The sequence below is a fragment of the Lycium ferocissimum genome, chromosome 4 (assembly GCF_029784015.1).
Source record: "Lycium ferocissimum isolate CSIRO_LF1 chromosome 4, AGI_CSIRO_Lferr_CH_V1, whole genome shotgun sequence".
Taxonomy (NCBI): domain Eukaryota; kingdom Viridiplantae; phylum Streptophyta; class Magnoliopsida; order Solanales; family Solanaceae; genus Lycium; species Lycium ferocissimum.
Window position 1 is genome coordinate 20116353 of NC_081345.1, and position 18695 is coordinate 20135047.

General features: G+C 34.2%; 1 protein-coding gene and 1 pseudogene across 1 annotated transcript; one reads left to right on the forward strand and one right to left on the reverse strand.

Moving 5' to 3' along the window:
* Positions 1 to 326: 326 nt before the first annotated feature.
* Positions 327 to 3889, reverse strand: LOC132051756 (uncharacterized). The gene is made up of 5 exons (XM_059442954.1): positions 3574 to 3889; positions 1739 to 1807; positions 1262 to 1337; positions 1121 to 1185; positions 327 to 891 (listed from the first exon to the last, which is right to left on the reverse strand). The coding sequence occupies exons 1-5, from the start codon at positions 3733 to 3735 to the stop codon at positions 811 to 813; spliced, it is 453 nt and encodes a 150-aa protein (XP_059298937.1). The 5' UTR covers positions 3736 to 3889; the 3' UTR covers positions 327 to 810.
* A 3789-nt stretch (positions 3890 to 7678) lies between these two features.
* LOC132053803 (ferredoxin--NADP reductase, leaf-type isozyme, chloroplastic-like) lies at positions 7679 to 18469 on the forward strand (annotated as a pseudogene).
* Positions 18470 to 18695: the final 226 nt, after the last annotated feature.

Below are 18695 nucleotides of genomic sequence, written 5' to 3' on the forward strand. Positions count from 1 at the left end.
CTTGACATTTGATCTGGCAAAACTTAGCCACGGCGACTGGGTTCTCTAGTGAAACGGTGATGCTTCTGTGTTAATCTGGATCTACGTCAGTTGTAGTTATGCTTGTCAGTGTCTCTCTGTGCAAGAATGACTTGTGATATTCACGGTGCTCCATTGGAAAAAATAAGAAAAATCCTATATGTGAAGCAGTTCGAAAATAGTGGAAAACATTCAATTGTTCAGCCACTTAAGTTTAATAATTCGTAAAGCAATTAGGCCATTAATTCTGGAAGCAATAAATCCTCATATTTGTAAAGGATAGATCTAATCATCTAATTGGCTACGAGTACCATTTGAAACTCGTCATTGTGAGAGAAACATCAAATCTTATTTGTCAATTCGAATATCCTCGATGATTGAAGGTCTCTTAAGGCTCTAAGATCCAATTTCACTAGAAGAGTCCCCGGTTGTCCCAAGAAAATAAGTCCGACAATTTTTTTTTTTTTTTGTTAAGAGTCAAGTAACGAGCATAAATATACCAATCAGTACATCACAGACATGAAAATTACTTAACTCCATCGCTTCCCATATTCTACTGTTCAATAATAGGAACACAAGCACAACAAAACTTTCAAAAGCGACAATCAAGCTCCCACACGATCCCTCCTCTTCGTTGCTGATGGTAAATGATTTTAAGAGTGTTTTTGAAGCAGTGTACATGGTATGGTTGGCTTCTCATTCTACTGTATTCCTGTATTCTGCATGTCTTTATAGTAATACTATCTCACAATGTTTAACTGCTACATTGAGCTCAATGCATAACTTGATCCACTATGAGGATGGTCCTCGAGGTCCAGCCTTTCCGTAGCCTAGACTGATAAGCTTCTGCACCAACTTTTTCTCAGCAGCAGCCTAAACAAGCACGAAAGGGAGAATTAAAATCACAACAGCTAGAGAAATATACACAAGATGAGATTTTGCAATTCATGGACCATAGATATCTACAATTCGCTGTATTCATCAGCTATACAAAATGGAAATGACATCCAAATAGGATTTTAGACAAGGGAACACAAACACGCAGAGCGTAGAAACAAGAAAGGGAAGGATAAAACAGAGTGGGAACAGAACGAGATCAAACCTCAAGCATGGGGCTGTTCTTGGGGATATTAGAAGCTAGTACAACATTGATTCCAGTCTTCAGAACTGCACATGAAGCTATGTCAGACAATGTATCAAGAGAAAAATGTCTGGGACTGACTTATTTTGACTAGTGATATACCTATTCTACGGGCAATACCAGATCCTGTATTATCAGATGATCCTCCAGTCAAGGAACTCACACTAACAGTATTGCTCTGCACATGACATAAAGAGTGTGACAATTGAAATAGACAAGACAAATCAAAACCACCTTCACGCTCTGAAATATAACATACATTCCCCACCCAAACATCTATTTATGTAAGGGGATACGAAGAAGAGGTCATGTGCGAGTGCTGCAAATTTCTCTAGAGGTTTTTAATATCTCTTCTTCAGTTTTTGAGTTCCTGACTTGTTTTGTTCCCTACTTATTTTCAGCTTTCTTTTCAAAAAAAATTCGGGTAACTTATCTAATCAGTATCACTTTTTCTTCATTAGCATAAGCAGTATGACTCTCAGTTCTCATCAACTCTATACTCAAAAGCAATTACATAGATGGATGATAAAGGTGGCAGTAGAAAGAAAAAATGCAATATATGTCAAGTTCCAAACTTACAGGTCTTGTTGGAGCAGCTGCATACAGATCCCCAAGTTTGGCGGAGTTGCAACCAATCCATGCATATATCTATAGAGGATGACAAGAAATTATTGTAATTGAAGAGTAACCTATTCATTCAAACTTGGAACATATTTCACACACGTAACTAACAAAAAATCAACAACTACAGCAACTAGAAATTCGTAAGTTCTACAAACTACATCTCGATGATGCATTAGCGGAGTTAATCCTTCAACATGCTAACATTTGTATTAACGGTACATTCTCAATTTCAGTTGCATTTTCTGTCAAATGGAAATTTCTAACTTTTCGTCTAACATTCCAACTACTTATTTCTCTGAATTATTATATAGATCCCCATGTATATCTTGCCCTTAACCCAATCGATAAAATTGCTTATGAGATAATGAACCTTCAAATTCCTACTTGAACTACTCTTTATTGATCCATTTGAATCATTACTAAACTAAATAGCTTCTTCAATCTCGAAGATTGCTTATTCATAGGCTATTATGAGTTCATGACAGGTCGCTGTGTTGAAATTAGTAGCTACTCTGCTCTTAGGCAGCAGTGCTAATGCATCCACAAAAATAATAGTAGGAAAAAAATCCCAGCACACATTAAGTCAGTGTCTCTCAACTAAATCAACCACCAGTTTGCACATAGTATCCATGGCACAAGTGTCTGGTGAGTACTTTCAATACCACGACGTTTAACTTTCTTGTGGCTTCAGCTGTAATTCATTCATAAGCAATCAATGTATGAACATCATATATCAGTCAGTAAGACTCAATCCAACCAAAGTTAGGTTTAGCTATATGAATTCTTTTAAACCCTTTTGCTCGATTAGGGCCTACATCATTCTAATATCACTTCTGTTCTCTGAATCTCAAATCTATTCCTACACTAATATACAAGCTCTTTGACCAAACAAAAAAGATTTTCGGCCAAATCTAGAGCTAATATAACTGTAGCAACAGTAACCAAACCTTAATCCCAATGAGTTGGTAGTCTATATGGATCCTTTGCTTCCATTGCATTTTATCCTTAACTAAGTCCACGTTGATCTGTGAAACCTTAGATTTTTTTTAAAACAACTTCCCTTCATGTTATTTTAGGTCAGTCTCATTTCCTTTCAAGCACCTTCAATTATCAAAGTGTTGTACTTACGAACCACAGGAAGTGGAGGTCCAACTAGGACATGGCCAAACTATGTCAGCGGACCTTCTCTCATTTTATCTAATACATTAAGGGGTCGTTTGGTTGCTGGACAGAAAGCGAATTATTCATGTCTTAAAACCAGCATAACTAGTACCACTATGTTTGGTAGCATTTTAGTTGTTATGTATAAAATTCAGCACACCAAATACGGTGTTTGGTTATTAGTTTACAATCCCACATAACTAATACATGTATAAGTTACGAGGGAATCTATGTATTATTTATGCAGGGTAGAAGATGGATAACTAACAGAGTACATGAATAACTAAACCCCGCATAACTAATCATTGCATAACTAATCCCTACATTACTAATACCAACGTAACTTTAACGAGTGACCAAACGACCCCTTAAGTGTTATTGGCACATATGTCGGATATAGCTCTTGCCAAAAAATAGTGACTACTACTTCAGCTTTTACTAATCCTGATTCCATATTCCAAATCTTCCATAAGCTCTAGATTTTTCTCTAATCCTCCAATATGCTATACCAACTCCAAAACAAGTAAAAAAACTTCAGTAGAATTCTAACAATTTTATAACAAAATAGTTATATGAAAAATGCATATCGATAACGTTTGCTTAATTGGAGTAAAGGGAGCTACAAAAACCTGATTTTGAAGACGAATAATCTGAAAGTAGAGAGTAGCATCGTTAGAGACTTCAGAGAAGCACGTGACTTGCACGCCACTTCCATCATCATTACATTCTTTTGCAATTTTCAACTCATTCATTTTGTCACCAACAACCTCTACTCCTTCTCCCAAATCCATCTTCTTTTTTTTGGATAAAGTGGAGAGAAAAACAGAGTTGAAATTGAAGAAACGAATTCAAAATTACGAGGTTTATCAGGGGATTTTGGAAGAGTTAAAAGAGATGGGTACCGGGTCGCCTCTGACGGGTGGGAAAGATCCGAACTTAACCCACTAGTAGTTTAAAAATAGCGCAATGAGCCACTTTTTGGTCTTTTAAGACCTTTTTGTTTGTCATCACGTAATTATAGTATAATTATAAGCATATTGTTTGATTGAATAACTGTAATTATACAGTTAGTTTAATTTAAAATAAAATTTAATTATCAAAAATTAATATTTAAAAAATATCTGCCTCTATAAATGATATTAAATTAAGTATTTAACAACACATTGTTTCTTGAAAATAGGTTAATTAATAATCCTATATTTGTACCTAATATTGTAAAAAAGTAATTGATATATATTTTTCAAATTAATAATATTTTGATTTTAATCAATTATAAAAATTAAAAGTAGACTTTTTTGTGAGAATATCATGGAATGGATGTATGACAAAAAAATTTTTTTTTTTAAATATAACGTCATAACATTATTCAAACGTTTGACCAAAAAAAAAAATTCATCAACTGTAAGTGAAAATAAACAGTATGCAATATGAAATAACAAGTCAATATTACAAAAGCAAATAAATTAAAATCGAAAATATAACCTAAATTCAAAATCCAAAAATAAAAGTTTAACATAATACTCTTTTGTCAAATTCCAACATTACATAAGTAAGTTCCAACGTAACTTAAGTAAATATAATTTCAAAAGAAAGGGAAAATATTAGTCTATAACCTCATTCACAACGAAATTCTACTTTAATAACATCACGCATTATATGTCAAGTTTGTTAATGATTCATTCTTTCTAATATTAAGAGGTGTAGTTTAGAAAAAAAGAATAATAACATAGTTATGCTAAATGAATAAAATAAAATAAAATAAGAAAATACGAGCAATTACATGAAATCACAAGAAGTAAAGGTTGGGAACGAGAAGAAAGGAGATGAAAGATAAATAATATAAAAAGAAAAATAGAAAAATAGTTTAAAAAAAATTAAAATTATAGAAATAAAAAAAATTAAAATAAAACAAAAAAAGAAAGAAACTAAAAAGTAACCCTATAATTACAGGGTGTAATTACACCACCCAATTCTCAATTCTCAACCCTAAACCCCCTCCCCCCCTTGAGAATTGGAGAGTGTAATTACACCCTCTCAATTAGACTCAATTCCCACCTAACCAGGTAATTATTTGGTCAAACAAATAGGCCAAACTGTGTAATTATACCCAATTATACTCAATTCCAATTACCTGGGTGGCTTTCCAAACAGGCCCTTGATTGAAAAATTATTTACGGTAAAGATGGAGAAGTATTTACTACTCCCTCTGTTTACTTTTACTGTCTGTTAAATTAAAAATAGATTTTTCACTTTTAATTGTTCACTTTAGCATATCAAGAGAAAAATAATTTCGTTTTTTGGTTTTACCCTTGACATTAACTACTTATTCTGCAAATTATTTTTCAAGTCTATTGAAACTATACACCAATTAATATGGATGTTATAGTAAAATATACATTTCATTTATTGTTTCTTAAGGAATGTACAAAGTTCATTGTAGACAAGCAAAATTGCACGGAGAGAGTATTTTTGATAAAAGATGACAGTGAGATTTGAACCCAGAACCTTTGAGTGCGCTGACACCAGATGTGATGGTTTCATCTAAAAGCTTAATGTTAGAACTAATGTACTACACCCTTAATGAGAGAATATATAAGTTATTCTTCACATGAATGTGTTTCATGAATGGAGCGAGATTTAACTCTATGAAGTTACTGAAAGAAGAGTTATGAAGTTCGGGGGTTAGCACTTTGTTCTATTATAAAAGGATGGCTTTGAGGTCATTCTACACACCACGAATTGAGAGAAAAACATCCTTAGATTGAGTGTGGCTGTCATGGACAATTCACAAGACTCCACAAGTGATCTTGTAATTAAGAAACTGTTTAGCAATTGGTCGTAGTAACACATATCGATCCTAGAAGAAGGTATGTCTTATTCCGCATTAATCTCCGGGTATAATTCCTTCATTGGTATTAGAGCAAGGTATAGATGTATGTGTGTGTGTGTGTGTCTTTTTCGTTCTTTGTATGGTTATAATTTGGTGGACAACGGTATTTTGTATTTTCATTTTGAAAGATATTGCATGAAAAAAGAATTCTGAAAACATGATTAACGCTCGTACTTTTGACTGTATTTCTCCTTTCATGGGATGCTTTAATAGGAGAGACTTATACTACTGGAAAGATCTTTTCAAGAGCTTTTGAACAATATATTATTTGTAAAAAATTTATACGAAGGAGATATGATTGTCGAAAGTCGGCTATCCAAAACAGAAAGAAATCTGTAATTTCAGCATGAACGTCTAGATTGCGATATGTTTTTCTCCCTCTTCGGGTTTCAAATATGTGCTAATTAGTAAGATGTGTTTCCCACCTTAGAAACAAGTGAGAACACACATTTATTTATTTAACTGGTTTCAGTGTTCGCGCTTTGCGCGTGACTAAAGCATGTGCCTCATTTGACAACAGACACAACTAGAAAAAAAATAGACTTAGCTACGATCTTCGTATATCCCCTATCAAATGTTATAAAATTTATATAAAAGTGAAAGTTCTACTTGCATATATACCTAGTATTTAAATTTAAAAAAATTGAATAAAGGTTAAATATCCTTTATTGTATAACTATTTGGTATCCGTCCCAACTAATTCGTATTCTTGCCACATAAGATCGATAAAAGGGAAAGCGCTCCCATCGAAATATTGTTCAGTCCCATAAAGAAAGTCTATGCAGCCCACCACATGAATAGTTAACTTAAAATAGATATTTGTTGTTTTCACTTCGTATTCTAAACGATTTTGAAATTATGAGATCTCATACGACAGAGCATTTTTTTCTTTTTCTTCGGCCATATTTAAGTTTGGAAGCAATTTGAAAAATATGAGATATTTTGATTCAAATATTAGTTTTATCGATGGTTGGCTTGCAGATTAAATTACTATGCAAATTCTCACCTCTTGGGTGTTTATATTTTTCCTATAACCTCTTCTAATAACCAATGTATTTGTCACCCAATCAACATCATTTTTTTTTTATTTTAGTTTATTTATAGGCACATATTCTTTTTTCAAATCTTATTTTGTTCTCATTCTCAATATAAAATAACTTTTATTAACTAATATGGTTGATGCACTTAATTAAAAGAGAAAATTTAGTAATTTTTGTAATCAAAGAGTAGGCAACTTGTGCTGCTGATATACTCATAGTACTTTCTCCGTCCTATCTTAACTATCGCTTTAACTCGAAAAGATTGTCCCAAAATATTTGTCACTTAAAGAATTCAAGGCTAAATTTATAATTATTTTTAACTATGCCGTTAACATGAACGAAATAGTTATTTTTAATAAATAGGGATAACTTAGTAATTATACCTTGTATTTTTTTTTCTTAAAGAGTGTAAAAAATTAAGTAACACAGGATCACGCTAAAGAAATATATAGTTCAAGCACAATAAAGCAAAACTGCACAAAGAATCGGTTGAAAAAATACGAGTAACATAGGATTGATTTAAAAATATTCATAATCCAAGAAAAATAAAGCAAAATAGAACAAAATAAAGGAAACATAGTTGAGAAAATCGAATTAACATATGAGGGTAAAACGGGAAAATTAGTGCACAATTATGTTACCCATCATCTAGTTAACCTTCAATCTTAATTTCATGAAATTCTATTCATCACAAGATATCCAAATTCATCTTTTCTATTTTTAGCCCTAGGGTTCTTAACCAATTAGTTCTTCACAATTAGTGTGTAGGATGACTATGAGATGATGATAATCGACAAATAAATAATGAATGCTAGGTTAGAATCTTACCGCAAAGTGCTTGTGAATGCTTTTCTATTGTTATCTCCCAACCCTCCAACTATTGAAGATTTCATCAATTCTTGGGTACTAATCTTTCACCCACCATTAATGGAGCTTAAGCTTGTCATGGGATTTAAAAAAGGAAAGATAATGAATCACGTAAGGGCACTTACCTTTGAGGACGAACTCCTAGCCCTAGGAAAATAGCCCCTTATGTTCTAGGGAAGTGTTTTTGGGTTTATGAGGGGAAAGACTTGAAAAATAACACTTAAAAACGACTTTCAGCCCAGTGCACCCATTGCACCCTTTGCTATAGCGGGTGCCCGAATTTCTGATTTGTTCAAAATTTCATTTTATCCCTCGAAACTCATCCGGAACCTCCCGAACACAAACCATATATGCGTTTTGATTGTAAACCACGTTACCGACGCACCCGTGATCTCGTAATTCCCAAAAGAGATCATTTTAACCCCGTGTTGACCAAATCAATCCCAACACTATGAAACTAAGCCTTCACTCGAGACTCAAAACATCCCCAAACGCCTTGGGACCCAAACCAATGGCTTCACTAAGTCATAGGTCGTACTAACGGGACTCGGGGAAAGGGTCAACACGGTTAAATGGGTCAAAACACTATAACGACTAAACGGGTCGTTACAACCTTTAATTAAGTATCCTAATCTATATCTATATATATAATTAAAAAGAGGATAGTTTGCAATAGATACCTTTCCCCCACGAACCTTAAATTAGGGATACCACGATATCAATCAGCAGGTTTTTTTAGGATGCAGCAGATTTCAAAGGGCAATAAATCATGATGCAGCATTTTGTCAACACTCATAATTCTTGACAAGAATCCTGGTTGTTCTCTGCAAAAATCTCTTTTTACACCAAAGTGAGTAATATGATTTCTAATTCATGAATAATACTTAAATTTCTTTTAACATAATTGATGTACTTCACATTGATTAACATCTGCACAATATTCTTTTCATGGTTTACTGTTTTTCTACATTCATGGGTATATCATTTAGGTATTTGGTGAATTGGGTAACCAAATCAATTCCTCTACATTAATGAACACAAGATATTTGATTATATGCCTGAATAATTTGGATAATGTGATTTTACTCTTCTCTTATAACAGTTGCTCTATAATATTGACTTTTCGTTTCTACTTGCTGACTCGCTATCAATATTGATTCACACTTCTTCTCTATTAATAGAGGAATTAATGGCAGCTGAAAGTAATTTTATTAGCGAAATTAACACCAAGCCGATGAATTGGAAGTTAAAGGTTCGTATTGTAAGGCTTATCCTTTTTCAACTGAGCTTATTCTGATGGATGAAAAGGTTATGTGTTTTCACTTTACTTCTATTTTGCACTGTTTACATATGCATCAGTATATAAGAAAAATATGCGGAAAAACTTAGTCTTATTAACTGATTTAGTGTTTTTGTAGGGCAACAACATTGACACAAGTGTTGGCAGGAATATTATTCAAAGTTTGAAAACGATGAACCAAGAAATCAAGGAAATTGGTTTGTACATCATGAAGAATTTTGTGGTTTGTCCAAATAAGGAGAAACTGAGGACGAAAGACCACAAGTGTAAGTTGATTTTTCACGCAGAAGACCATTGTTGAGGAAATACAGGACCCACATTTCAACATGTGTATCTTTAAATTCAGACCCTATGGGCAGCTGTCTAATCCACAAGAATTTGACGACATCGAACTATTCGATAATTAAATCTTTTTCCTTTTTTCTTTTACTTTCTGTTATTTTCTTTCAGTTGTCCATGGGTTGAACTGATTGCCAATACGTACAAACCAAACTACTATCTACATTATACTGTTAAACTTTAAACAACAACTCATGAGCCAAAGTAGTAATTTCAATATATCTAAACTCTTTGAGCATTCGGTGGATTTCATGCTTTTACACGTTAAAACCCAATACTATTTTGCAGAACTGGAAATGAATCTACCAACATTACATGTGTTTAATAAAATTATCTACATTTGTCACCAAACAAAGATTCTACAATTCCAACATTGTTTTGATTTGAATATTTATGTAATTGCGTTTCAAAGTAGACTCTGTTCAGTGAACACTTAACTTCCTTGGTGAAGCTTCATTTGGGATTACCATGTGAGCAACACTTCCTACACTATTTGGAGGTGTGCACTTAATAATGATCCAAAAAAAAAAAAGGGAAAAAAATTCCCACAATATGTCAGACATTGTACATATACACATGTTTCTATTATCACTCTCCACTCTTTTTTTTTTTTTTTTTTTTTACAATCCGTCAATTGCACGGGTACGTATATCATTCTTAGATGTCCACTTAACACTAACATCACTGGTGATGACGCTCCTGGTGAAACTTGGCACATGGTCTTAGCATTGAGGGCATATCACTTAATCTTACAAATTACTGGTCTTTTCTGTTTGTACTATAAACTGATAAAGTTTTGTTTGAGCTATACTGTTTTTGTTGGGTTGATCAGGTCCCATATAGAGAAGGAGAATACATTCTTTGTGATTGCTGATGGTGAAGATGCCAATGGGAAGCCTCACAAGCAAAGATTGTACTCTATTACATGCTAATAGTGCCCTTGGTGACTTCGTTGACTCCAAAACCGTAAGCTTTTAATTCCTATTTATTCAAAAAAATTCAACTATTACAGATCACTCTTAACAGATTGATAAACATATGCCTAGATTGTGGTTTATATTGACATTTATCAATTCTACCAACAACTATAGGTGATACATTATATATATATTCCAAGCATAGTCATAGTTGTTTAAGGGCTCACAAGTAGGGGGTGGGCATAAATACCGAAAATCGAAAAACCAAACTGAACCGAACCGAATGGATTCGGTTTTTTGGTTTTCGATGTTTCGGTTCGGTTCCGATTTTTTTAAATAACAAATTCGGTGTTCGGTTCGGTGTTCGGTTTCGGATCACTGATTTTTCGGTTTAACCGAATATTTGATATAATATTTTTTTACACCACTCATATATCAATATCAGATATAAGTCCTCACTCAGTCCACTCCACTATCAAGCCCAAATTAATTATCCAAGCCCAAACCTTTTCATTTCACCAGTAAACCACTAAACCCTAGTCTCTAACGTCATTTGACTTAGGGTTTTCATTTCCTCTTCTCCGATAAACTAAGTCACAACAATTTTCATTTATTCTTCTCCCACAAAGGCAAAAACCAGCAGCTCTGCTCCCACAAACTAGCGGCGAAGCTCTCACATTCTTAAGGTAATTTTATTTTCTTCTTATAATTTCTCATTTTTAGGCTTTAGCTCTTACATTCTTAATTTCTTAAGGTAATATCAATTCTTATTCAGACGAAAAATAGGGCGTGACTTACATTCTTTATTCTTGAATCACCGAATTTGTAATTTTGTAAAAATAGGAGTTGGATATGTTTTAAATTCTTTTATTTTTAAGTAAAGTTCGAATCTTTATTATGGAGTTTTCACTTTTTACAGTATACTCACTGTCACTGGCCACTCATTGTGGTATTTTTTCAGATTTGTTAAATTTTCTTAAATTATCAGTGGATTAGGATAATTTCTTGCATATTTGCTACTTTTTGCTTGGTTCTGTTGAGTGTTTGTTGAACTGCTCTACTGTTATAGAGTTTTATCTTATAGTTTCTCTTTTTAATTTTTTATAGATGGCGGATGAAACTAGATTAAGTTTGGCCGGTTCAACTGATAGCGTACATAATATAGATGATAGCAATGACATATCACTTGACACTGAGCCCCAGGTAACAAAGAAAAGAAAAGATATGAAATCTAGAACAGATGTTTGGGATCATTATGATAAGGTCGTTGTAAATGGTATTGGTAAAGCGAAGTGTAGACATTGTAAAAATCTTTATGCAGCTAATACATCTGTAAATGGGACAATGGGATTGAGACAAACATATAGCTTTGAGGTGCCTACCATATAAAGCCAAGATTGAAACTTGCACTCAGAAAAAGATAAATTTTGCATCTAAGGATGAGCATGAGCCGTGTTGGGAATTTGATCAACAATTAATTAGGAGGGCTTTATTTGAGATAATAATTTGTAATGACCCGTTTGGTCGTTTAGCACCTTTGAACTCATTTTCACTAAAATATCCTTTTCGTAGTTTTAAAGGGTATTCTTGACTTGCGGGAAATAGGTGGCACGGTGATTTAATTGACGGGTACTTTTAGAAATATTTATTTAATGTGTGCATATATTTATTAACGGGAATATTATTTGCACATGTATACAAGGCATGAGGTGAGAGTATTTATTTTTATTTTTTTTGGCCGAATATGCTAATGGATTGGTAGACTAAAGTGCAATTGTTTGGTTATTAAATGGTAAAAGAAGTGGGTCAAGCCCACCATCCTTCACGTAATTGGTCTTAGGGGTGTTTGGGAATGAATGAACTTTCTTTTTTTACTTTATACCTAGTATACTAATCAAAAAGAAAACTGCATATATTCGGTTGGGCTACATTCCACTTCGGGAAAGAGGCGAAAGAAATTTTGTTGAAGGAATATTTTCATGGAGCAAACTATTGAGGCATCAGGTAACGTGGAACAATGAAGAAGTTCTTTATATTTTGTTTGTTCTGAGTGTTCAATTTTTTTTTTATGTTTAATCATTCGGTGATGATGGAGTCAATGATTAGAGGGAATGAATAAGAGTAGTAATTAGGCAATGATGGGCTAATCATTGGAAAGGGTTTAGGTAAATTGTATGGGTTAAGGATTGTGGTTCTGCACCTTTTTCACGTACTGGTTACTAATTTTGTGTAGTTTAGGCTTCCGTTCTAGGTTTCTTTTTATTTTTATTTTTATTTTATTTTGTATCATGTTGCACTTCAATTCTAATATATAGGGTATATGTAATTGAATATTTTGGTATTGAATTACATGTATACCTTTAGATTCATGGTATTTGAATTGTGGAAAGTTAGATTTTTGTCCGAAGTTAAGATATTGGGGTTATTAAAGGTTTCGAGTCCTAGTCCTAAGAAAGGAGAATTAATGATTTGAGAGTCCATTTATGGAGGAAATTGACTAATGTTCAAAATATATGATCCTTAGATAATGGGTGAAATTATTTTTCAATAAAATTCCAATCTTGCCCTTGTGGGCCCAAGTTCACTTTTCGGGGTGCGTTTTTGGATTTCGAATATAAATATAGCAATATGGGTGTCCTTAGATTCTTATTCTAACGTAGATCGCATATTTGATAGATTTTGATCATTCAGAGGCTCTACGCAAAGGGAAGGCATTAGTTTGATTGTTCGTGGCACCCGCTCGGCATTGAGGTAGGTTACGATTTACGTTAGTTAGACTATGATTAGAGAATCGTATGTAGTTGTAGAAAGTGACGGGAATAGCATGATAGGCCTTCAGGCATGAAGTGGAGGTGAAATCCAACTAAGTTGGTTCTGTCAGCTGTTATGTGGGCTTGTCGTCATATGTGTTGTTTTATGTGATTATTATCTATTCGTATCTCTGTCATATACTAGCTCACTCATCACATGGAAGGGAAGTGTTATATTGATAATTGAACCGTGAACAGTAACATGACTTGTACTTGTTGATTGTATATTGGCGATATTGTTGAGACTGATATCATGCATGGCATGCTTTGCATATTATTCTTATGTTGTCCTGATGGTGAGGTGAGTGATTGAGAGACTCCGAGGTCCCTGCCGGAGATTGAGAGTGACAGAGAGACTCCGAGGTCTTTGCCGGAGATTGAGAGTGATTGATAGCCTCCGAGATTCCTGTCGGAGAGCACGAGTGGTACATGGACTTCGCGGGTCCCCCATAGGTCATGGCTTTGAGGCACTGCCCTTAGTATGTGTGTACGAGAGTAGAGTGAGAGAGGTGACTGTTGGATTGCATTGCATTCATCCACTCATATATTTGACTGATCATTTGGTGAGCTATATCTGTCTTGTTTGATTTCATGATTCCTTTACACTCTACTTGTATATGATTCGTGACCATACCTGTTTGCTCTATGTGATACTTGTTAGTTTCCACTTCTCTATGCGTTATCTAATCATTGTCGGTCTATAATGCTTATCGGTACTAGTGTTGTACTGATACTACTCTTGCTGCACTTTTTGTTGAGTGCAGAGTACGATCCAGCTCCCGATTCGCCCGTGGGCGATACGCGAGGGCTATATCTTTCGGTCATTCAGGATGAGCTACTTGGTCATCCATGGCCCCTGAAGGACCCTCTTATTTAATTCTATTTTTTTTTCTTCGACAGACAGTATGTAGCCTTCGGGTATATTTAGACTTCTATTCCAGACTATGTTTAGCGCTGTTGTACCCTTTGACCAGATTTTGGGGTTGTCGTGACATTTCTAGTTGTGATAAGTATTTAAGACTTGATAACTTATTCTTATTTAATTTTTCGCTTATTTAACTTGTTATTAGTAATGTGGTTCGCCTACTCGGAGGGATAGTGTAGGTGCCACCACGACTCGCGAATTGGGTCGTGACATAATTATAGATGAACTACCATTTAGCTTTGTAGAAAAGGAAGGCTTTAAGAAGTTTATGAAAGTAGCCCAACTTTTATTTCAAGTTCCTTCCCATAGAACAGTAACAAGGGATTGTTATGAACGTTACGATGAATTGAGACTAGATTTGAAGAAGACTTTTAGAGAAGCAAAAGCAAAAATTTGCCTTACCGCTGACACATGGACATCGTTGCAAAGAATTAATTATATGTGTTTGTTTCAAGCTCACTATATTGATAGAGATTGGGTTTTGCATAAAAAAATATTGAATTTTTGCCCTATCACTAGTCATAAGGGTGAGCATATGGTAGAGGCTATTGGCATTTGTTTGCTTTATTGGAATTTGGATCAGATTTTTACTGTTACTATTGATAATGCTTCTTCCAATGATGTTACAGTTAGAGAATTGTCTAAACAGTTAAATAATTGGGAAACTAATATAATGGATGGTAAGCATCTTCATGTGAGATATATGGCTCACATACTTAATCTAATTGTGCAAGAAGGTTTGAAGGAAATTGATGCTTCTGTCAAACATGTTAGGCAAATGGTAAGGTATGTTAGATCATCTTTGGCAAGCGGAAGTCACTTTTAGAAATGTTGTGAAGTTCAAAAGGTGGAATGTTCTAAATCATTAGAGCTAGATGTGCCTACTAGATGGAATTCCACCTACTTGATATTGGATACAGCACAACACTTTGAGAAGGCCTTTGATAGGTTTGATCTTTTTGATGAGAATTTGAATAATTATCTTCTACTTATGTTCTTGAAGATGGAAGTGTTGCAGGTCATCTCGTGTGTGATGATTGGGCGAATGTAAGGAATTGGTAAAGTTTCTTGAAAGATTTCATGAGCTCACCGTAAAGGTTTCACATTCACATTACGTTACTTCTAATGTTCATTTTGAGGATATATGTGAGCTTGATGTACATTTGAAAGTGTGTTTAGCTAGTGAAGATCTTAATTTGAGTAAAATGGCTAAGCGAATGAGACAAAAGTTTAAAAAGTATTGGGGTGATCCTGAAAAGATGAACAAAATGATTTTTATTGTTTCCGTGTTGGATCCTCGTAATAAGTTTGTGTACATTAGCTTTGGGCTTGAAGAGCTATTTGGGGAGGAAGTAGGAAAGAAAGTAAGCAAAGGAGTGTATGATTATATGAAATCTTTAGTTGGAGAGTATCTAAAAAATTATTCAAGAGAATTTCATCATAAATCATCTCCATCTACATCTTCTTCATCTCAATGCTCATTTGATGTATCTTCTAATTCTGACACCTTTTTGAAAAGAAAAAAAAAGGCTTTGAGAACTAAGCTTCACTTGAAGAAACAAAAGGAAGATTCTGGATGTGGGGGTGCTAAGTCGGAGTTGAATAGATACATCAGTGAAGATCAAGAGCTTGAAGATGAACGTGTTGAGTTTTCGATCATAGATTGGTGAAAAGTAAATGCTCCTAGATTTCCTGTTCTTTCAGAGTTGGCTCATGATGTATTGGCTATTCCGGTTTCTAGTGTGGCATCAGAATTTTAGTACCGGTGGATGTATTCTTGATCCATTTAGAAGTTCATTAACTCCTAAATATGTGCAATCTCTTATTTGTTCCCAAGATTGGCTTGAGAAGAGACTAAATGCGTTAGTGTGGAAGAAAGTTTAGAGCATTTTGAGAAACTTGAACTTGGTAAGGTTTTATATATTTTTGTGTGTTTTAGTGCAAAAATCATATTCTTATTTATGTTGTATGACATATTTGATTAAATTATCTTTAGAGATGGCAAATAGTGGAAGAGATCCTTGCATTATTGATGTTTGATTGCAATTTGCTATTTTTTGCTACTAGTGGTAAGTTCAATATTTTATTTTGTAGTTTTGTTCTTTTATCTTGAAAGTTATATTCTAACTTTTGGTTTTATCTTACTTTAGAAGGCATGTTCAAGTTCAACCATGCCTCCTAAAGCTCGTTCACATGTTTGGGAATACTTTGTGATAGTTCAAGACAATGAAGAAGGGCGTAAAGTAAGGTGCTTGACATGCGGTATGATACTTAAATATAATCCAAGAGTGACTGGCACAAGTTCCTTGTTGAAGCATATTGAGAAATGTCTTGAGCGTCAACAAGAGAGGCAAATTCGCCTTCAAATTTAAGCTTATGTTTTGAATTTGGTGAATTTCGGACCAAATTGTGATTGCTAGTATTGTGTTAAGACGATGGATTTAAGACTTAGTTCATGATAGCTAATGTTTTGTATTTGGAGCTAGATTTTAAGACATTTGTGTTGTTTATTTATGTTGTTTGGCAGTTTGTATGTTGCTTGTTTTAAACTTATGAGCTATGTTATTTGTGTTGCTCGTTTTTACCGTGTGCACTGTTTTGCTGCGTGTTGTTACTGGTTTCCTCTGTTAAGCTACTGATTTTGTTTCTGGACTGGTTTTTGGCTGCCTATCGTTCTTGTTTTTTGCAGACCGCAAGCGATTCTTGGTTCTTCTTGATGCGATTCTTGTTCTTCTTGCAATTACCGGTTTAGCGTCTTCTTTACATTCTTGGTTCTTCTTGATGAGTTAATGGGACAATTTTGGGGACAAGTGTCGTGAGCCAATGAGCCATCACTAATATACTATTGTCTTAAAAGTTTCTTGTTAAAATCTCGTGTACTTGTCTTTTATGCTAGATGACGAGCAAACAATTGTCCCATTTGTTTGGCAGATGGAACAAATATGTTGTAGTCTGTACTTCTATCTTGGATTTTTTGTTTGGATTAGAAGGGAAATAAAATAGCCAATACAATGAAAGATACATAGCAGAGAAGGCAATAATCCTGTAGCAAAAAGGAGTACAATTTTCCAACACATCAATTGCATTAGATTGAATGATTGATGCCTTGCATTACTCTTATAAATCAGCAAATGATTTGGGTTTGGGGACTGAATGCTATTTATTTATGTTAAACTTGGTCGATGGATAGGTAAGGTCACAGTATTCTTCGATTAGCTGGAAAAGTTTGAATATTATTAACGGGTGACTATTGCTTAACCAATTCCAAAAAAACCGAATTAGAAAACTAAACCGAGCTTCAAAACACCATACCGAATCGAACTAATTCGGTGCGGTGTTCGGTGTCCACTTTAAAAAAACCGAAACCGAAATACCGAACCGAAGAACCGAACGCCCATCCCTACTCACAAGTTAGATGTCTGAATTTGAGATTTCATAAACGTTTCTGCATGCGTCAAAAGGCTTGTGTACACCAATGACAAAGGGGAACAAGTTCAAGGACTTTGCTCAAACTTCTTATGCATAATAAACGACTCCCTAATTCTGTAAATGATGTAAGATTTGTCTGTGCTTATCTTAGTTTTTCCGTACAGATTAAATTTAAACCACTCTTCCTAATGCATAGTACAAAAATATTCTTGGTCTTGCTTTCTTATGTAGCTACAAATGTTTCATATTTTAGGTGACTCGAAGCCTGGAGTAGAGGTCAAGATTACTAGAGTTGTTGGCAAAGAAACACTCATGCCAAAAAATCCAAATGACACCATTAAAATGGTAAATTTTATTTTAGCCACATTATTGTCATCTAACACACTTCTGCTGCCTTTCTATTTGAGTATGCATTTTTTATAATTTCAATATTTCTCCCAGCTTGCCATTGGAACTGGAATTATTCCATTCGGTTTATTCCTATGGAAAATGTTCTTCAAGAAACACAACGATTACAAGGTACACAAAACCATTTGATTCCCTTCATTTTTATTTTGATTGGCTTCATCACGTCTAGGGAAATGATAAGAACTAAAGAAGAACACTGCTTGGTTATAGGCACAAAAGTTTGAGTGTTAGATAGATGAACCGGTGGACAATTAAGTGCTATTTGAGTCAAAGATGAATAGTTATTAAACACTTAATATATCCAGCATTAGTTTATCCAAAAGTTTGAATTACAATCACAACTGCTCTTTAATATCGGATAGGCTCCAAATGCTACCAATGACTTGTGTCTTTACGGTAAGTTGGTTGTTTTATTTGATCAACTTATGAAAAATCATACATTCGATCCTTATGGAGTTGTAGGACTATTTTTTTTTTGGTCTCTTTATTTAATTTTTTGTTGTCAGATATGTTGGACGACTCTTAACCGCATGGAAGTGGCAAGCCGCCGGAGATATTAGCAAAGCTAAATGTGTTAGTTGGCTTTTCACCTGATGAAAAGATTGGTCTTTTTTATGCTAATTTTTCATCTTCTCTTGCTGCACGGTTTTTAACTCAAAACAAACCGTTAATAATGAAGTTGAAGCAGTTGTATGTACCATAGGAAAATATTAGTATGTGATAAGACTGATCTGAAAAATGAGAATATTATATCTGCAATATGTCACATATGGTTCATCTACATCTATTTCTTATCTCTCTCCTCTTTTTTTTTTTTTTCTTTTCT